Genomic DNA, 20,841 nt, shown 5'->3' with positions numbered 1-20,841 from the left:
TGAAAACTCCTTTCAGGAAGTAGGTAATCGCATTAAAATGCGCCGACAGAAAATCCTCCACATGACAAGCGCCACTTGAATTTCTCAGTGAGTAAATAAACTTCATATTTAGCGTAAAGGTTAATTTGCCACAAGCTGTCGATAATTGCTAATGTGCAGGTTTGATTAAACTACCAATTCAATCGTATCGCTGCTTATATAAGACACAGAACACTGCAATACAGTGATCAACGTAGACTAGCAGCTTTGGTTGGTAAATAATGGACTATAGTATCTAAATATGCAATAAATAGCACACTTCTTTTTAAAGTATGATAATCGACTACCAGCAGTTGTAGTAAACCGGTTGTTTGTGTCATGTAATCGGAGACGAGTCTAAGTACAGCAGGTTTAAATGGAGAGCTGAAGGCAGAAAACAGGGAAATTGCACATTTTACAAATACAATAAAGGGTTAATACGATTTTAACACTTTTGGAGTTGTAAATGTTAATATAGTCCGGGATGCACTCATCTGTGCACAGCTATGAGTGATGCAGACCCTGGAAAAACAAAAACAAACCCCACTATAAAGCTGAGTCAACAAGCTGTTTACTCTTAATTTTCTCTTTAACTTGTGATTTATTATGTTCTGTCATTTCCTGGTGCCTTGCTCAACAGCAGCGTTTCACTTCCTTGTGTATTGCTCCTCCTTCCCCCTCAGAGAGCAGAGCAGCGTCATGGCTTGCAGAAGAGTTGCCGTCTTCCCATCCTCGGCCGAGCTGGGCCCGGCCCTGGCCCGCCTGGTGGCGTCTCGGGCCGCCGAGGCCGTGGGCGCCCGCGGGAGGTTCACGCTGGGCCTGTCCGGAGGCAGCCTGGTGTCCATGCTCGGTAAAGAGCTGCCCGCCCTGCCTGACCTCGACTGCAGCAAGTGGATTGTTGGTTTCTGTGACGAGAGGCTGGTTCCCTTCGGCCACCCCGAGAGCACCTACGGCCTCTACAAGGTGTCTGCTGTGCAACGTTTGTCCACATCCGCCATCAATTCATCAACCTGAAATTTAACCCCTTATAACCTCTTTGCTGATTTTTTTCCAGAATCAGTTGTTTTCAAAGATCAACGTCCCTGACAGTGGGATCTTAACCATCGACGCCTCTCTGCTGCTGCACGAGTGTGCTGAGGATTATGCTCGGAAACTGAAGGAGGTACAGACACGACTGATCTCCCTCATATCTGCTACGTTTGTGCGGCTGGATCCTTTTTCTGACCTTTTCTTTTTTCTATCCAGGCCTTCCAAGCTGAAGACCTGCCTGTGTTTGACCTGTTGTTGCTGGGTATGGGCCCCGATGGACACACCTGCTCCCTCTTCCCAGACCAGCCTGTCCTCCAGGTGAGAGCCACACCTTATTTTTCAACACCTACTCAAACGGCATACGTGTAAGAATGCAGTATTGGATTTGGATGAAGTTTTAAAATCTGTGGCGTAGCATTTATTGATGGTGTACAGAAGAATGAAAGCTACATGTACAAGAGATATGCATGGAAGTGTTGCTGTGCTTCTCCAGTCATATGTGTGATGTCATGTGTCGGTGTACCTGCTTTAACTCCACCTGTTTGGTGAATGTTTATGGATAAGGGCGAGTGGAGAAATCACTAAGTCTGGATCATTGACAGGTTTGCATTGAAGCACTTGTTGGATCTTGTGTGCTTCACGCTCATCCTCATCCTCACTGTCTGTGCTACTTCATGTTACCTCTTATTTATTTATGTCACGTACTGTGTGCTGTTGGCTCGCAGTTCCACTTTGGTGCTTTTTGGGGGGACTGTATTCATTACACAGTATAGATGATCAGCGTGAGTTTGGGTGTGTGTGTGTGTGTCTTCCTCATTTAGGAAACAGAGAAGATTGTGGCCCCCGTCAGCAACTCTCCAAAGCCTCCGCCCCAGCGAGTGACTATGACCTTTCCAGTGGTGAACGCTGCTCGCTGTGTGGCTTTTGTGTCAACAGGGGGAAGCAAAGCAGCTGTTTTGAAGGTAATTAGTAGTTTACATGTTTCAAATGTGGAATATTAGAATGCTCATGTGTGTCATTTGGGTCGTGGCGATTCACAGGCTCATTTGGCAATTTAGGATCCAGTATTTCCAACATGATCTTTGTCTTGCAGGAGGTGCTGGAGGGCAGTGAGGGTCCGGCGCTCCCAGCAGCCCGTGTCGCCCCCTCTAAAGGCGAGCTGTTCTGGCTTTTGGACGACCCAGCAGCCGCCTCCCTCACAATCCAGGTGGAGAGACCAGGCGCGGGGGCCAAACTGTAGAGCCTCCGGTTCCCCCCAAGCACAAGCAGGATGGGGACGCGGCTGTGAGTGGAGACACTGGAAATGAGTTCTGCACATTCCTGTTTTCACTTGAAAGCATCGGTGGCTTATGTAGGTCAGTGTGATATGAAGATAGGAAGGAGTCTGGTGAAGAAAAGCTTAAGTGTATTGTACTCTAGACATTCTGGACATTTTGTGTCAGTAAAACTGAGGATACAATCTATTATAATGAGCATTCCACTACCTAGATGTTGTATGGCAGCAATGTTGATTACTACATTATACATATTCAAGTTCTGGCAAATAAAATATTGACCACATGTTACACACTAATCCTGTGTCCAGTGTTTGATTCACATCGATAATGTGGAAAAATACTAGATAAATAACAAATTTATCTTCTTCTTTTTTAAAGTAAAACTTTCCAAAGTCCATTGGTATTTGCCTTAATTTAATTGATTTTGTCATGCAGTTTTTTGGGGGTTTTTTACGTATTATTTTTATTTTTATTCACAAATTATTTTATTTTTATTCACGAATTATTTTATTTTTAATCACGAATTATTTTATTTTTAATCACGCATTGTTTTGGGTTTTTTTTTTATCACGCATTATTTTTATTCTTTATCTTTTATTTTATTTTTTACAATGGGACGACTCCTCGCCTCCCCTTTAAGACTTCGGGACATCCGCCCCTTTAACTCCCAGCCTCCCTCTGTCCCATCTATGCATTTGCTCCGTCCGTGTGTGTGTGTGTGTGTGTGTGTGCGTGTGTGTTTGTGCGTATGTGTGTGTGAGAGCGCGATGACTCGGCGCTGCACAGACACATTCGCCGTGTGTGTCGTCCTCCTCCCGGCTGCGTGTCTTCCTCCCTCCTCCTCCTCCCTCCATTAGCCGTGCGGTCGCGATGCTCCGGCCGGCCCCGCTGCTCCTCTCCCTGGCTCTGCTGGCCCTGTGCTCCCCGGCTCTTGGATACTTCGCGGAGGAGCGCTGGAGCCCCGAGTCTCCGCTGCTCGCCCCCCGGGTCCTGCTCGCCCTCATCTGCAGGAACTCGGAGCACTCGCTGCCGTATTTCCTCGGCACCATCGAGCGCCTGAACTATCCCAAGGAGCGGATGGCTCTGTGGTGAGTTCCGTTAACTTGGTTGCGAAAGAGTTGAGTCGCTGGTAAAGAGCAGCAGAAGCGACGGTGTTTACGGTAACGAATAGATTCAGAATGCCGGAGTGGAAACATTTCACCCTGCAACTACAAACGCGTGATTTGTTGATAAAAGGCCCGAACAAAGTGAAGCGTGGAAAGGGGAGGATCCGCCGAGACTCGCAGCCACATTCAGCCAAGTTTCCATAGTTTAGTTTCGGCTAAAAAGTCCTAAACGTCTCCGATGATGAAACCTGAAGCAGTTTGGCTTCAGACGGAGCCGATCGGTGTGTAAGCGGGCAGATGTGAGCACATCTGTAAGCGGAGCTGCTGTGTAGACGTGGAGCAGCTGGGATGGGACCTTCTGACCAGGAGGGGAGCTGTGGCTGTGGGGGGACCAGATTCACTCTTTATTCTCTTTTTTCACTCACAAAGTCACATTCTGACCTGGTTTGTTTACACCGAGTAGAAACTGAGCTGGAGCTTCTTTATTGTGGCTGAAATGTAATCTGGTGCCACACAAAGAAGAGAAACAAGAATCACTTTCAGACCGTTTATTATGTTTTTTCCCTATAAAATGGAGTTTAGTAAAATGTCACTTTTCCGTCTAAAAAATCAACTTAAATGAAAGAAACACACACACCAAAGATCACTATTTCCTCACACAGATATCAGAGTTTCAGTTGGGACATGGGAACATTCCAATCAGCCTGATCTATGGACCGATGAGCGATGCGGAGATTCATAACGTAAAGCACACAGCTGCATGTGTTCTGCTGCTGTTGGTGGGTTCTCCAGGCCCAACACAGCTGCTTTCTTTCTCTCTCTCTCTCTCTCTCTCTCTCTCTCTCTCTCTCTCTCTCTCTCTCTCTCTCTCTCTCTCTCTCTCTCTCTCTCTCTGTCCTTGAGGTAACTCTCCTGCGTAAGGCTCGTTACCCACGGGATCGTGTACATGTATATGTTCTGGAGTCTTTAAACAACTGTCAGCCACGCCGAGGCAGCAGCAGAGGAAAGTGAATGGGAGGGATTTGTCTCATAATAGCTTAACAACATGCCTCAACAGCCCATCTGTGTCGTGCCCTCAGAGCACAGAGCAGCTTACCTGACAGAGGTATGCTTCCCCCATACACACACGCACGCACGGCTGCTCTCACGTCGAGGCTCCCGAGGGTTTACGTAAGAGTAAAGCTAGTGTGAAATTGAATTTGTCCCACTTCATTTGCAGGGCGGGAAGCTTGTGTTTACATGAGTCAGGTAAGGACACGTTTGTGTAAAGTCACCCTGTAAGCACTTTAAGCTGCTTTTGGCAATAATGCAAACAGCTGTATTAAGTTCTAAACACAGCTACTCGCAGGCCAAACATAGACAAGTAGCTTCTCACACACGTCTCAGAGAAGGAGACTTATTTGTGTTGAACACGAGAAGGAAGTACTGGAGCGGGGGGGGGGGGGGGGGGGGGGATGAGGATGGAGGCAGACGGACAGAGAGGAGGAAGGAGCAAATGTTTTCGCGAGGAGCCGAAGTTTTCTCACGGATCAGTGTGAAATTGTTCCAGAGACTCCAGCTTGGCACACGGCCCTCTGAGCAGAACACACACACACACACACTGATCTGCTTACGGTGCAGATGTGTCTGTGCGTCTGCTCTCCACATGGATCAATAAAAGAAGACTTGGGCTATAGATTGTGTTCATACAGAGAGGGAAGCAGCAACATGGGGCTCAGTTTAGTTCCCCTGATACAAAGACTCACTCACTGTTTGAATCTTTTCTTTCTGCTCTCAGTTTCACTTCTTCAGTGTTGACTTCCTCATTGTATCCCCTAATATGTTCCCTGGTATATGTTTCTCTTGACCTCTTAACCTTCTAATATGGTGTCGGCTTACTGCAGCTGCAGACAAAGAGCTTAGAAGAACCAACATGGCCTATATTTGTGCGGCGGTGTCGTCTTTCACCTTCCTCAGTCCAGATTTAGCTCCGCATTTCAACCTCGGCTACACTTACGAATTAATTCAGTTATTAGACGGGGGCGATTTCTGATGATTGGCGTCGTGTTTTTTGTGTTTTGATCAGGGTGGCGACCGATCATAATGAGGACAACACCACGGCGGTGCTGCGTGATTGGCTGGCCAAGGTGCAGAAGTTGTACCATTACGTGGAGTGGAGGCCCAAAGAGGAGCCCAGGTCAGTGCACTCTCCGCTGCTGTTGCCGTGGAAATAAAGCCCAATCAAAGCCGCATTGCAGTCAGTGTGTGGAATGTCTCTCCTCAGGCGTTACAGGGATGAGGACGGGCCCAAGCAGTGGACGGACCTCCGCTACGAGCACGTCATGAAGCTCCGGCAGGTGGCGCTGGAGTCGGCTCGGGAGATGTGGGCCGATTACTTCATGGTGAGTGAGCTGTAGCTGAAGCAGCCGTGACAACGTTTCCGAGTCTCCTCCGCTCCCGCAGAGAGCAACGTGTTGTGTAATTACAGCCGAAGCGTCCCAGCTTGGCGTCGCCTCCAAAGCCATAGAAGAAGAAGATGTCATTTACACACCAGGACAGCTTTTTTAAGATGGAAACAGTTATAATTTCTGTGTCAGACGGTTAAAGGTTCGTCTCCTTGACCCAACATGAACTCTTCTATTTGTTTTCCTCCACACAAGTCCACGTCGTCTCTCTCTCGCTCTCTCTCTCTCTCTGTCTCTCTCTCTCTCTCTCTCTCTCTCTCTCTCTCTCTCTCTCTCTCAGCAGGCTATAATTTGCAGTAATTTTGCTTCTGAAATCTTAAAACTTTCCTCCCTCAGATTCAGACTTTGCTCTCTGTGGTGTAAATGAATGAATGGTCTACTCTGTGTGGCATACGGTCGCTGCCGTTGCACCGTTTGACCTCTGGAACCTGCTGGGCGATTGACTTGGAAGACACACATTCATTCATTCATTCAGTCGCTCACTCACAGGATTTCTTTGTGTTTTCACTCATGCAGCTGGCAGACTGTGATAACCTCCTCACCAACCCAGACGTGCTCTGGAAGCTCATGAGGGAGAATAAAACCATCACCGCGCCCATGCTGGAGTCCCGCGCCGCCTATTCCAACTTCTGGTGCGGTATGACCTCCCAGGTACCGCCGAGCGCCAAGGGGGGGGGGGGCCTTTGAAACGGAACGCTCACTAAAGCAAACTCTTGTCCCCAGGGTTACTACAAACGCACCCCCGCCTACCTGCCCATGAGGAAGCATCAGAGGAGGGGCTGCTTCGCCGTGCCCATGGTCCACTCCACCTTCCTGATCGACCTCAGGAAGGAGGCGTCCCGGCAGCTGGCCTTCCACCCCCCGCACGCCGAGTACAACTGGGCTTTCGACGACATCATTGTGTTCGCCTTCTCCGTTCGCATGGCAGGTATTTCAGACGGCAGAGCGCGTTCAGAACGACGACGCCAACGACGACGCCGCCGTCAGCTGTCACGGTCTAACCGGAGTGTAAATCTGTCTTTGCTCGACTTTCTGCAGACGTCCAGATGTTTGTGTGTAACAAAGAGTCGTACGGTCACTTCCCCGTGCCGCTGCGATCTCACAACACGCTGAAGGACGAGGCGGACAGCTTCTTGCACACGATGTTGGAAGTCGGCGGTGAGTCACGCTCGCTCAGAGGTCGCTGGTTTGTTTGTCACATCTACATTTGCTTCCCTTTTTTTCCCCTGGCCTCCAAGTTCTCCCTCTGCGTTCTGCTCAGCTCAGCGGGTTTTCTTGATCTGGCTCATACCATTTCTGCATCCATCTTCCCCTCTCACCCTTCTATAGTGCGAAACCCCCCAGTGCTGCCCTCCAAATACTTACCCGCTCCTGTCAAACAGCCTGACAAACTGGGCTTTGACGAGGTGAGTACACGAGTGTCGTGAAGATGGCAGCATGCAAAAATGGCCCCTCTCATTTCTGCTTCTGTGGCACATGCCGCCCCCTGCTGCTGGAAACGTGGAACTACACCGGGGCCGCTCACTGTCGCCCTGTGTGCAGGTGTTCATGATCAACCTGCAGCGGCGCGGCGACAGGCGAGAGCGAATGCTGTGGACGCTGCAACAGCAGGACATCGACTGTAAGGTCGTCGCAGCCGTAGACGGAAAGTGAGTCGATTTGTGTTTCATGTGTTTGTTCACTTCGTCTCTGCGCTGTCTCTTTGACCTTTGACCTTTTGTGTTTTCCCTTTTTTTCTTACAGAGCGATGAATATGAGTGACATCCATTCTTTGGGTATCCACATGCTCCCCGGCTACAACGACCCGTACCACGGCCGCCCGCTCACCAAGGGAGAGCTGGGATGCTTCCTGTCGCACTACAACGTCTGGAAAGAGGTCAACCACACATACACACACACACACACACACACACACACAGATGAAAATATATGAGTATCTATGATAGTAATCAGTATCTGGCTTCAGATTGTGGAGCGAGACCTTGATATCTCCCTGGTGATTGAGGACGACCTGCGGTTTGAGATCTTCTTCAAACGGCGCCTGATGAACCTGATGAGCGAGGTGGAGCAGGAGCACCTGGACTGGGACCTGATGTAAGAGCAGGGGGGCCTCTCGCTCAAACTGGGCCGTTCAGCTTCGTCCTACGCGTCGTAACGTCTTCTCTCTGTCTCACGTGTCTTCCATCCAGTTACATCGGTCGAAAGAGGATGCAGGTGGATCACCCGGAGAAGGCGGTGTCCAATATTCGCAACCTGGTGCATGCGGATTACTCGTACTGGACTCTGGGCTACATGATCTCGCTACAAGGCGCTCTGAAGCTCCTGAGGGCGGAGCCGCTGAAGAGGGTCCTGCCGGTGGACGAGTTCCTCCCCATCATGTTCAACAAACACCCCGTGTAAGCGTCCATTCCGCCTTCAGAGCTTTGGACACTTCCCACTTCTTGTTTTGCTTCCGTCCCTAACGCCTCCTTCTTTCCCCCATAGCTCCGACTACATGGATCAGTTCGAGACCAGGGACCTGAAGGCGTTTTCCGCCGAGCCTCTCCTCGTGTACCCGACGCACTACACGGGCGACACGGGCTATGTCAGCGACACCGAGACCTCCACCGTGTGGGACAACGACAAAGTCCGCACGGACTGGGACCGGACCGGAGCGGGCAAGACGCAGGAGCAGGCCAAGATCAGCACGGAGGCCCAGAACTCGGACGTGCTCCAGTCCCCTCTGGACAGCACGGCCAGAGACGAGCTATGAGCCTGGAGAGACACTCAGACGCGACTCAGTTAGTTTTTTGAAATTGTTCTTTTTCTGTTATTTGAGAATTAAGTGGTTGTTGTTGTTTGGCATATTTGCTGGGACGCGACAGTGGAAGTCTGTAGGTGGATGATGTCATTTATCCGTATGATACAAATAAGGGATTAGTTTCATCTGATGTGATTTCTGTTTCCTGTTCTAACGTTATAGAGGCACTAGACTTGCCACGCAGGATGGCATTTGCAGTACCACAACTTGTGTCTGTCATACAGAATCAAACGTACCTTAGATACCAGAAGGTGACTGGACGTTGATTTAACATTCAGCTGTGAATTCCAGTCGTCTTAGAGAAGAATTAGAGACAAATCAGGCTTCAATCAAACCTTTCAATCATTGTGAATGCTTTGCTCTCTGCGTTGACTTCTCAAAGCAGTCTTTTCTCCTTCTGAACGTGTTTGTCATTTGGAAAACAAAATCATCCTCCAGCTCATCCAGGTTTACAGAGTTATTGCAGTTCATTCTTCTGTCTTTCATTACTTTCCAGTCTAATGTCTCCGAACTGCTGTTGACAGATCTAAACCCCCGTTCACGCCTTTTGCGGTTTGGAAGGACCACGGTTGTAAATCCACAGTCGCGCTCTCGACCACATCCAAACGACCCTAAGTCTCGAGTCTCTCCACCTCTGGGTCCTTTTCATGTCAGCTGGATGTTTGCGCGTTTACGGCCCTGTGAGACTCGATCAAAAAGCCATTGACAGAAAACGACGCAACATCTTTACTGGAACGTTGGAGCTTTTTGCAGCTGATTTACTGTGTTGGTGGTAAACAGGCCCACCCAGGGAGGCAATGTCTGCAAGCTGTTAATGGGAGACACACACACACACACACACACACACACACACACACTTGTCTTGTTCTTAATGGTGGATTTAGCCATGAAAAAATATTAAACATTCTATTTTTAAAGAAAACATGGACTCTGTGATGTAAAGATGCTTCTTGTTGTCGTGGTGACATAAGCAGTTCTTCTGTTTCTGTCTGTCTCATTCTCACTTGTGCGGCCTGGATGCCCCTCGGGGTGTCATCGTTTCACTGAAAAGAGGCGTGATCAGTGCAAACGTCAAAGAGGAAGAAGTTTAGTTTCAGGGATAAAACGTCTCTGAGGTCCTCGTTCTGCATACTAATGAACACTCAGCACTTCCTAAAGAAGCCGGCGGTCTTTGAAAGCATCGTGAGATGACCCGAGAAACTAGATCAACTAGATTTGGCTCATATATGCAGAACTATGATGATAAACCAGAACTATATCATCAGTTGTGTCACAAAAAGTAAGAAGTGAAGTCTTGACTTGTCTGTCTTAACCCCCGGACTTGACTTTGGCTCGGGTCCTCATTTGTGACTCGACTCGTGAGACTTGAGACTTGCTTGTGACTTGCACAACATAAACCAAGCACAGAGTTCATAAATGGTCAGATTGTGCACTCGTGGCAGCTTTTGACCTTATTTCTGATCTTATTTCTACATGAACAGCAGATGATGACAGATTTGAATCCAGTTTCACACCGTTTACACCTTTCCAGCCTCTATCAGGTGCCTCATATGTGCTGGGATGAACACACGCTGTCCAAACTGTTACCCCTTTCACGATATCAGCAACAAGCCGGTGAAGGACACAAATCATTTTTACTAAGACGAGGCGTCCAAACACTGCGGCACCTTCTCTCTATGTTTGGTGTGACGGTGTAGGTGGGGACTGCCGTGACAGCAGCCTACACTTCCTCTTCCTCATGGTGGTGGAAAGACATTTGGCCAGCCTCCAGTAGAGGAAGATCATTTTCAGAGCGCAAAAGGGGAGAAAGCTGAGGTTCTTGTCGAGCTGATCGTTCACCACACGTGTGTCACTACGGGGTGCAGATTTCCTGCCTCCCGCCTCTGCAGCTCTGCTGCTCCGTGATGCGTCGGTAGAGAGCGTGACCTCGGGGCCGGATGACGTCTTACAGGCGCCGCTAGAGGCTTTCTGTGGGGCCAGCGTGTCGAAATGGAGGGCGATCAAGTGCCAAACCAGGATTCCTCCCAAACCACAGGTGAGATATTGGAGAATTTCAAGATTTCAAGTTGTGTGACGATCCTTCATGTGACGATCCTGAACCATCTGTGTTTAGTCTCCTGCTGTGTGAGGAGTAAACAAGCTGACGTGGATGTAATGTCATTCGGATGGGGATGTTATGCATGAGTTGGTGCATTGTGCATCCTGTCTGTGTGTGTGTGTGTCTGGTTTTGCTTTATGTCATTTTCTTGCATCCCCCCCCAGTCAAAGCAGGATCAGTGAACTTCCTGAACTCTTCCTCTGTCTTCACACAATCGCCTTCTGCCATTTTCTCTTACTTCTCTATTTACTTTGAACAGAACTTGGCTGGGGTTTTTTTTCCCTCATTGCAAAACAAATATTTACTGGAGACGCATCAAAATTGGATTTTTCAGGCAAGTTACTCATAAGCTCCAGCTCAGGAACTTGTCAAGATGCTTTTTTATTTTCTAGATGATTTGAAATCCTGTAAATGTGGAAAATTAAAGAGGAAGGGAGCGTTTTATGTCTGTGGGACTCGTTTTGAAACGCAGCACCTGCCTGTTATGTACGAACGCTGCTGATGTGAAAAACAAGGACCGAATGTACCACTATAGGATGTGACACAAACTGCAGGCAGGATGTGGTTTGAGAGAGAGAAAGAGAGAGAGAGAGAGAGAGAGAGAGAGAGAGAGAGAGAGAGAGAGAGTGCATGTTTCACTCTTGATGTTCCACAGTGAGACTCTACTTAAACTTTAGAAACATTAAACGAAATGCTCCTCAAAATGCTCCTGAGTTCATCTGTGTTTAGTTCATGTAAACTAAATTAGTTCAGGAAATGTTACTCGATATCACAGTTCTGTGTTTTTTTCTGACTTCTCTTCTGTCTTAAAGAGTCAAACCATCTTCACAGTTTGGGAGGTGTCTAACACTTGGTTCGGCCTTTAAAGGTTTACACACTCTGACACACTCTTGTTTATAGTAGCAGCACGGGTTGTGTATGTTTGAGATGGCGTTTGTGTCTGGGGCCCTGGTAATGATCTCACCTCGCCATCCGCGCTGGAATTCCACGCGTAACAAAGAACACAAACAACTTCACGTGGCCTTCATCGTCTTCATTTGTCTGACTCTCTTTTCAGATGTGAAAACGCCGAAGTCTGAGACCAAGAGATACAGCGAGATCTTCAGAGACTTCGATAACCTGGATCTGTCTGTGTACTCGTAAGTGGATATTGTTCACGTGTCCTGTTGACCTGAATACACTCCACTGCAGAACACGGCGGTTTGTGACTTCACATTCACACATGCAGTGACCATGTTACCATAGTAATATCCCCCAGATTTGCTCTATTGTCTTATTTTCAGACAATAACAGTAAGTTGTCTGTGTGTGTGTGTGTGTGTGTGTCACCATGTGCACGGTAGCATATCTGCAGGTATGGAGTGTTTGTATATGTTCCCAGGACGTTCCTGAGCCTTTTGAGGCGTTGCTATGTGACTGTGTGTGTGTGTGTTCTGTTTGTGTTCAGCTGCGGGGAGGAGCTGCTAGCTGATGCTGACTCACAGTCCATCCCAGAAACCATCTCTGCAGAAACTGCAGAGCTCACAGGGCAACACGACGTCTCTGTAAGCAACGCTGGAGTTTCACACACAGATGAGTTTAATCTTATGTTGAAAAGTAAGACTCCATGTTTTTATCACCGACAGTGTGAAGATGCTGATACCTTTGGTCAACAAGTCCGCTCTGAGGCCGCTGACATAGATGGGAATACATCAGGTATAACTGTGTGTGTGTGTGTGTGTGTGTGTGTGTGTGTGTGTGTGTGTGTGTGTGTGTGTGTGTCCGCCCCCCCCCCCCCCCGGTGTCTCCAGGTCCGGCCTGCCTCTTTCCTACCTTGCGTCACTTGGTTACAGATCTTCTCCAAGCTTTCGTCTTCTTCTTGTAATTAACTGCCAGTAACTAGTAACCAGGTTGTATAGAGATTAGGAGAAGGAGAGAGGATTAAAGCAGCAGACATCTGCTGACACAAGGAGGAGGAGGAGGAGGAGGAAAACAACAGAGTGACACCAAACCTTTCAACTTCACACACAAACACAACTTCTTCTACATTTCCATTTACGAACGATCTGGACAGTTTGCTTGATGAGTTCTAAGCCTGTGTCACCTTCCCATAGTAACCTGATTCCTGAGTCTAATTCTTCAGTGGTTTGAGGGGTCGAGGCACATCAGTTATAGCTGTAACGACGTTGTCCCCGTGCTGAATGGCTCCACGATTGCGGGTTTGGACCGTCGCCCAGCAGCACCTGATTTGCCCTCACAGACTTTCACTTCTTCCAAATGAAGGCAGTCGTTGGCAAGAGAGTGACAGGTTTGAAATGTGTTGAAAATGTTGAACACTCCAGCTAAAGCTTGACTCCATGCTCCTCTAAATCCCGTCACTCCACAATCTGCTCCCACGCAGGATAATCCCCCAACTTAGCTCAGGAGGCTCTGACCATCAGGCAGCAGAGAGGCTTCCTAAAATGAGACAGAGCTAGGATGAGCGGGAACTGCCGTGGAAACTTGCCACAAGCCGGATGGATTTCTTTGGGAGATAGTCGGTTTATTTTTGTGGATTTTGCTCGTGGATTCAGTTGGAGGGAGATCAGCTTGCTCGGATTTGGATTCTGCTCTTGGAGAGCAGCACAGAATCAAACCCGTCCTGTCTGAGTGAGGAAGTAGAGAGTCGCTGCAACTCTCACTGACGACGCATGTTTGTTTGGTCTAAACATAGATGAACACTTGGAACTGCGTGCATCGAGTGTGTGGTTGTGTGGCACTTTAGAAGAAGTGAAAATGCTTGAACGTGGGTGGTGATAGATTTCAACCACATGAGATGTCCTGGCGCTGAGCTGAGCAGAGTGCAAAGGCAGAAAGTGGCAATGGAGAGGGTTTGACACAACACGTGATTGTCTGGTGTGAGTCACAGAGGAAGAAGAGGCAGAGTGGTTGTCATACCGACACCCCGTGGCACCAACTGGCTTTGTTTTTAGGTGACGCTGTGTGTTTGTCAGTGTGAGGAGAAGTGGCCCAGTGTGTGACGGCTAAGCCAGACCGAGAGAGGAACAGGGGAGAGGTGGGAAGTTCTTTATCTGAAGCTGCTTTCTTTTGGACCATAGAAACGTTCCTGTTACAGGTCACATCCCCTTTTGTAATCTGACAGATTACAGGACTCTCATTCTGTGGAACTCTGAGCTCTCAGACACCGTTTGTGCTTTCGGAACTTGTGATATTATGGAGCGAAAGTACACAGAGTGTCTCCGCGTGTCTGTGTGAGGCTGCTGGAGACCCACCCCCGCCCCCCACCCCCCTCCAGTGATGCTGATGTACTCCCTCTCAGCCCAGGATGCTGATCTGGCCCTCTGCCGCTGCGAGGACGGAGTGGAGACGGCGCTGCAGTACACCAAGATGTGGTGCCGCTACGCCAAAGACCTGCTGGCCTGGATGGAAAAGAGAATCAGCCTGGGTAAGTCTTCATACACACACACTCACACACACAAATGATGGAGGGACCAGACTCTCTCCAGCACAAGGCTCAGTTGTCTCCTCACTCAGACAGGAACGGTGCAGAGCAGTGTGTGACCATTAATGCTAAAGAGTCATATCACAAACACAAACATCTTCCACAGGTCAGAGTTGCAGAGAGAGTAAACATGTGTCCCTGTCTCATGGGATTGTGTCTTTTCTGAGCTGTCCCCTAAAGACATCCAGCCATCTACCCACGATTTGACACAGTTTGACCCTTAAACCCCAGGAGCATCGTCTAACTATCTGGATATGACCTGATGTGTTACTGTTGGATTATATTTTCAAACCAAATGACACAAAAGCTGTCAGATATGGAAATATTCTGCATTCAACCATGAACATATTTAACTTGAAAGTAGAACGTTAATGTTTTATATTTGAGTGGAGGTGAAAGTGTGACTGGGCCAAAACAGGTGAGGATGCAGGCTGAGCTGCTGTTAAAGCCTCAGTCATAGATAGCTGCCGTGGCGGACATGAGCACTACTGTGCAGAGGAACTCTGAGGTAGAACCACTTCTCCTGTCGCTCAGGCTCAGGACTTATCAGTGAATATGCAAAATCTACAGACTGACAGCTCAATGCATCACACTGAGGGGAAACTAAATGATTCCTCTTCCTCCTCCTCCTCCTCCTCCTTCTCCTCCTCCTCTCACAGAACAAGAGTTTGCGAAAAACATACTAAAGGCGGCTGAAGGAGCGCGGAGCACCGTGGTACATCAGGTACGACTCACACACGTATGACTCACACTGCTGTCATCACGATGAGTGTGTGTGTGTGTGTGTGTGTGTGTGTTAAAGCTGTGACTGTGTTCTTCTGGTCTGATAGGAGATGATGCCCTTACAGTTCATCTACATTATGGCGGTGGAGCAAGACATGAAGAACAGCTCGGTGTCCAGACACATTTCAGACCTGCTGCAAAACCGCTGTTACCAAGTAAAGAAGAAGCCCTACACACACGCACACACACACACACACACACACACACACACACACACACACACACACACACACACACACACACACACTGACCTTAAACAAATCAAATCACAAAGGCGTGAGTGTGTTTGTTTGTGTGTTCACCCAAAAGGCTTTGGCAGCGAAGAGAAATGAGATCGACAAGTGGCGGCGAGAGTTTAAGGAGCAGTGGGCCAAAGAGCAGAGGAGGATGGTGAGTGATGACGTCATCCCTGGAATGACTTGTCCATACCTGGAAAAGTTGTTTCACATTTGTTTGTTTCCCTCGCGAGTGTTCAGAATGACGCAGTGGCAGCTCTGAGGAAAGCTCGGCAGCAGTACGTCCAGCGCTGTGAGGAGCTGGAGAGAGCCAAAGCCGTCAGCGCCAAGGCGGCAGACGACACGGCCGGATACAAAACACTGGACAAGAGGAGGAGATCTAAGGACGACGCCCGGTTTAAGGTGAGCGTCCCTCTGATGTCCTGCAGTCGGATGAGCCTGCTGCTTCAAGTGCTTCAATTAGTTACAATATAGTTTCATTCATTAATTATCACATTATATGTTTGACATCAGATTTAAAGCTGATTAAAGTTTATTTATCGCTAATTCACAGAAACTCCCCTTCATAAAGTTGAGAAATGTACTGGATCAGCACTTTTTCTTGCTTATCCACATTTCAATGTCGTAGCAAAAGGTTAATCTAAATGTAAATAGTGTGTATAAGTGAAATGCCACCTGGTTTGTCTCAGGTGACAGAGTCGGAGATGCAGTACAGGCAGTGTGTGCACGACGCCCGGATCCACCAGGACGACTTAGTGAAGGCTAAAGGGAGAATTATATCTCACATCCGTAAACTCATCTGTCAGGGAGACACTGTGCTCAAAGAGGTGTGTGTGTCCATGATTATGTTTCCTGTCTGTCTGTCAGCAAGATACCTCACTAAGTTATCGATGGCAATGTTTGGCACCTGTTTGGCGCTCTCCCATCCCTTTGTCCCTCCGTTTCTCTTTTTTAGGCCACGGTCAACATGTTTTTCTACCAGCGGCAGCAGACAGAGCCGGTTCCTTTGGGCTTTTACAACCTGGAGGTGACCAGCAGGTCTCTGGAGCCTGGAGATCAGTACCTGCTCTATATCCGCAGCAGGCGTCGCCACGAGCAACCCCTCCAGACCTTCATCTTCCAGGAGTATGTCCCTATGGAGAAAGGGTACGTACCTGATGTGCGTCGCTTGATGTCGAGAGTGTCTTCGGCTCCAATCCGCCTCATTTTGTTTCTTTAATTTGACAGGAACAAACGGAAAACCAGTAACCCGCTCAGCTCCCTGCCGGACTCGTCGCCCTTGACAGACGACGGCCTCGGGAGACGACCCAACGATGGCAGTAAGGGGCCGAGGCTACGTTGGCATCGTGATGTGACGGACGTGTTCTTCACGCCAATCAACTTTGGGTTTATGTGTTCTGATTGACTTTAGGGAGAACGGGCTGCAGTGACAGTGAGAGTATGGGAGGCAGCATGGAGTCTCTGTCCAGCCCCGGTTAGTTCATCGCCTCTAGTCTCCCTCAACTTTGATCAAACATTCCAAACAACTTGGATTCACCTCCTTCCTCTTCTTCTTCCTCTTCTTCTCTTGTGTCTGAAGCTCACACTAACAGAAGGCTGGCCAAAGCTGCGTCTACTGGGACCGTGTCGTCTGATGACCTGGACGAGCGTGACATTGTGACAGGTCAATGATCTCTTTTGGTTTACATACATGAACATCACCAAGCCTCCTGCTTGTCTTAAACTAAAGCAAACTCGCCTCTCCCTGCAGATTACACTGAGGTCAAAGTGCGAACGCCGTCCCGGGCCGTGCTCACGCACCGACTCAGGAAGATGAGGAGCAAGATGGTCAAATGCAAGCAGTGTGAAAACTACATCATGGTCAGCGGCGTGGAATGCGAAGAGGTAGGAGAAGGACAAAGAGAGGAGATATACAGTCTCAGGTCGCTGTGATGTGGACGGAAGTGTCTAATGAGTGCGTCTGTCCCTGTCCTTTGTCCTCAGTGTGGTCTGGCTTTGCACAAGAAGTGTCTGGAGGTGTGTCAGCTGGAGTGCGAGCACAGGAAGGGGACGGTGTTCGGAGTGGATCTGTCTCAGCTGCTGAGGGACACGCCCAGCCAGGTTCCCTTTGTGGTGCGCCGCTGCACGTCGGAGATCGAGAGCCGCGCCCTGTCTGTGCAGGTAGCGCTCGCCAACGCCCTGACCCAAATATGGAGCAAAAGGCGCTCAGGAGTAGGGTTACCGTAGCGACACTCTTGTTCTTTTTTTTTCAGGGCGTGTATCGGGTGAGCGGATCCAAACCTCGCATCCAGAAGTTTTGTCAGGCATTTGAGACTCAGAAGGACCAAGACATGTCTGACCTCTCACCCCATGACATCACCTCCATCCTTAAGTACTTTTTCAAGGAGGTAAGTGCTATTAAATACGTACGGGCAGACCTGAACATATAACATGATATTACACATAATAAGTTAAGTTAAGAGTAATATGACCTCATTACTTTCTCCTCCAGCTTCCAGAGCCCCTGTTATCCTTTGACCTGTACAACGACTTCATCTCGGTGGGAAAGGCCATCCAGCAGCAGAGTGACCGGGAGCTTTCACCAGACACTGACAACACCGCGGACATCATACACAACCTGCAGAAGCTCCTACAGAGACTCCCCTCATACTGCTACAGCACGCTGCACCACATGATGGCGCACCTGCACACGTGAGCGCCATAGTAACCATTTGAGCTCTAACTCATCCAACAACGACCCTCTTTGCATTACACAGACTTCCTTGTATGTTCGGTGTTTCTCACAAGTCTGCCCTTCGTCTTCACAGAGTGTCAGAAAACCACGAGAACAAGATGTGCCCCAGCAATCTGGGTATCGTGTTTGGGCCGACGTTACTGCGCCCCCTAGTGTCCACAGATCAGTCCATGCTTGCCGTGCTGGAGACCAAATACCAAACAGTGCTGGTGGAGTTCCTCATCACTCACCATGAGGAGATCTTTGGCCCTCAGCCGAGATGCAGCACGCCGCCCCCTCCGGCGCCCACCGCACCTCTGCCTGACACGCCCACCAGAGCTTCCTGTCCCTCAGAGGGGGAGACCGTGCACCACGAAGGCGCGTCCAGAGAGCGCCCCCACTCGCTAGAAGTAAGAACTGCAATCAGGTTTCTTTTATATCTTCCTAGGTTAGACAGGGAGCAGTAGCAGCAGCCCACCCCCCCCCCCCCCCCCACCCACACACACACACACACACACACAAAGGAGAGAGTGAGTTACACTTGAGTCACTCTGCTGATTCAGTTGCCTGCAGCCTTGGCACCTTGTGTCTTAACATTGCATTCATTCATTCATTCTGCTGCCTCTCTGCTGCTCTGCCTGCATCGACTCACTGTTTCTTCACAGCAACACAGAGCTGAACTGCTTGTAAACTTACTGTATTACCTCATACGGCTCATAGGAACCACACACCCTGAGGTCTAAAGAGTAGGTGCACACAGGGCAGTATAACAGTCAAAACTCAAAAGTACACACACATACACACATGATAAATGTCTTTCAGCAGGTGTGTAGATGTGCTCAGTAAATACACACCAACACTCCGCTTGTGTCGTTCCAACAGAGTCGAACAATCAAGAGAGAGTCAAGCGAAGGTTATATATCTGACAAGTCTTCGTCCAATGAGGCGGTGGACCAGCTCAGCCCTGAAGCAGCTGACAGAGCAGGTAGGATAGAGCGACGGCTGCTAGAACAGAGCGCCTCAGCATCTAACCCCTCTTTGTTTACGTCTTATGGATGGCGATGGTTGCTGCAACTTGAGGCCGTTAGAATCGGTGTAACTTTGGAGTCTCAGTTGAGCTTTGATGACAACGTGCAAATGTTTTTTCATCCATGAGCCATTTTCCACATTTTGCCTTTTTCATTTCTCTTTCACCTCAGTTGCTTTGCTCTCGCTGTAGCTTCTCAGCTTTGTGAGGCTTAAACACTTTTTAACGCAATCAACTACAACCTCTGCATCGTTACACACATTTACAGCGGGATTCATTCTAAAATTGGCCTTTGATTGCTTTCACGTCGGTGCAGGATGTAGTTCAGTCCTGACTTTGAGTCTTTGACTGTTTGTGATCAAATGTTCAGCTGAGACGTTAGAGTTCATGTTGTGCATTTGCTGCAAATTGATTGATTAATGTCGCTTGTATGTAAGTAGTTGTTGTAGGTGCAGTATTTTTGCTGTGCTGCTCTGTTTGTCTCACCTGCATCTTCTTCTGTTCCAGTCTTGGCTATGAGAGGAGCATCCAGGGAACCTCAGGGCGAGCCAGACGGCGAGTCAGACTCCGTTTTGGATATTCAGCCACATCACCGCTTAACCAGACAGCCCGTCAAGTACTACAGGCATCACACCCCGGGAGCCCAACTCCTCAGTCCGGGTCAAGCGTCGCAACAACAAAGAGGCCCATTGATGAGCCACCCGGGGAGCCCGGACAGCAGCCGCAGCTCCTCTCCAGAACCAGGCAGCCAAAGACTCGCCCAGCAGTCGAACTTGAACCTCCAGCACCACCAGGCCAGTGTCATCGCAGGGAACGACCCTCGGGATGTTGTTCAGGATACGCTGAGACCGGACACGACACAGGGGTCTTCTGGGGAGGCAGGATCCGGGTCTGGAGCCGATCTGAACACAAATCAGTCTAATAACAGCCAGGGGGACGCACAGGGTGGAGCTCTGTGCCACTCACCAAAAACACTGACCTCTCCAGCCCAGAAGATCCTGTCTGGCCTCAAGCTCAGGCGCAGCCACTCAGGGAAGGAAGAGCAACTCTTTGTTTGAGGCCCAGATCTCCAGACACACGGGAGGATTTACAACGCGGCTGTACGGAACGCAGGACGACTCAAACACACATCAAAACCTCATTATTCAGCGCAGGTGTCTTCTCCTCAAATCCACATCGAAGACCAATAAGTGCATTTAGACGCACATGTGAGAAGTTCAGGTTTGACACCCTGTGATGCTCCGGGTTCATATCGATTCCATCCATCAACCGTCTTGTAATCTAATCCGTAAAAAGAGAGATTGGTGTATTTAACAGTTTTGTGTATTACGCTTGAATGTGATGAGCAGGCGGATTCTGAATACAAAACAGAAGAACAGCTCCCAGAAATAAAAAGGAAAGACCAGCGACCTCAAGAATTTAATGTCATTTTTGTAATTCATGTATTTTTTTCTTGTGCTTTTTATGTATTATAGACTGGAAATGGAATTGGTGTAACACAAAATGGAGCGAATTTGCCTTGTTCGCTGGTAGATTTGTGTGTGTCTGTGTATGTGTGTGAGACTCCTGCACCTTTGCTGCTGCGACACAAGGGGGCAGCCTTTCCCCATTGTGAGCAAACCGAACGCAACACAATGACACAAGAAGAATATATCTTTTATTTCTATTTTTTTTTTTAGAAACAATTTCTGTATTTTGATCGAAGACTTGACATGATGTGTTCCAGTCTCGAGCTTTTCTATTTGGAGTTTATTTCATTGATAATAAACCGAGGCAACATGTTGTAATGTTCTGTGTGGATCTGACTGATCTATCATCTTGATTGGTCTT

The 20,841-nt window shown here is 48.7% G+C and overlaps 3 protein-coding genes and 1 long non-coding RNA gene across 5 annotated transcripts in view; all 4 read left to right on the top strand.

Annotated features, from left to right (window-relative positions):
• The window catches only part of LOC142993360 (uncharacterized), a 109,676-nt gene extending 107,056 nt beyond the window's left edge, over nt 1–2,620 (top strand). Inside the window, exon 2 of the long non-coding RNA XR_012961115.1 lies at nt 2,441–2,620. This is a non-coding gene — a long non-coding RNA (uncharacterized LOC142993360). The remainder of the gene's footprint in view (nt 1–2,440) is intronic.
• pgls (6-phosphogluconolactonase) lies at nt 14–2,620 on the top strand. Its single transcript, XM_076144005.1, has 6 exons — nt 14–87; nt 702–981; nt 1,073–1,180; nt 1,264–1,365; nt 1,869–2,009; nt 2,141–2,620. The coding sequence occupies exons 2-6, from the start codon at nt 718–720 to the stop codon at nt 2,285–2,287; spliced, it is 762 nt and encodes a 253-aa protein (XP_076000120.1). The 5' UTR covers nt 14–87; nt 702–717; the 3' UTR covers nt 2,288–2,620.
• Nucleotides 2,621–3,000: 380 nt separating this feature from the next.
• colgalt1a (collagen beta(1-O)galactosyltransferase 1a) lies at nt 3,001–9,355 on the top strand. 2 transcript variants are annotated; one of them, XM_076143997.1, is made up of 13 exons: nt 3,001–3,412; nt 5,496–5,606; nt 5,694–5,811; nt 6,391–6,525; nt 6,598–6,802; nt 6,913–7,032; nt 7,204–7,280; nt 7,417–7,523; nt 7,618–7,750; nt 7,841–7,968; nt 8,064–8,270; nt 8,359–8,654; nt 9,171–9,355. In XM_076143997.1, exons 1-12 carry the CDS (start codon nt 3,195–3,197, stop codon nt 8,624–8,626), a joined length of 1,827 nt encoding a protein of 608 aa, XP_076000112.1. In that variant the 5' UTR covers nt 3,001–3,194; the 3' UTR covers nt 8,627–8,654; nt 9,171–9,355. The 2 variants fall into 2 exon arrangements, with proteins under 2 accessions (XP_076000112.1, XP_076000111.1); XM_076143996.1 differs by having other exon boundaries at nt 8,359–9,355.
• Nucleotides 9,356–10,416: 1,061 nt separating this feature from the next.
• Nucleotides 10,417–20,686, top strand: gmip (GEM interacting protein). The gene is made up of 21 exons (XM_076144116.1): nt 10,417–10,709; nt 11,830–11,911; nt 12,219–12,315; nt 12,397–12,466; nt 14,070–14,195; nt 14,912–14,976; nt 15,083–15,190; nt 15,345–15,425; nt 15,512–15,673; nt 15,961–16,098; nt 16,227–16,417; nt 16,499–16,590; nt 16,683–16,745; nt 16,851–16,934; nt 17,022–17,155; nt 17,255–17,431; nt 17,524–17,658; nt 17,763–17,962; nt 18,079–18,394; nt 18,867–18,969; nt 19,519–20,686. The coding sequence occupies exons 1-21, from the start codon at nt 10,664–10,666 to the stop codon at nt 20,067–20,069; spliced, it is 3,021 nt and encodes a 1,006-aa protein (XP_076000231.1). The 5' UTR covers nt 10,417–10,663; the 3' UTR covers nt 20,070–20,686.
• Nucleotides 20,687–20,841: the final 155 nt, after the last annotated feature.

This window comes from Genypterus blacodes, unplaced genomic scaffold (assembly GCF_046128005.1).
Source record: "Genypterus blacodes isolate CSIRO-AG114 ecotype Tasmania unplaced genomic scaffold, CSIRO-AGI_Gbla_v1 ptg000028l_1, whole genome shotgun sequence".
Taxonomy (NCBI): Eukaryota; Metazoa; Chordata; class Actinopteri; order Ophidiiformes; family Ophidiidae; genus Genypterus; species Genypterus blacodes.
Note: the sequence above shows the minus strand (reverse complement) of the source record. Positions and strands in the feature narration are given on the sequence as shown.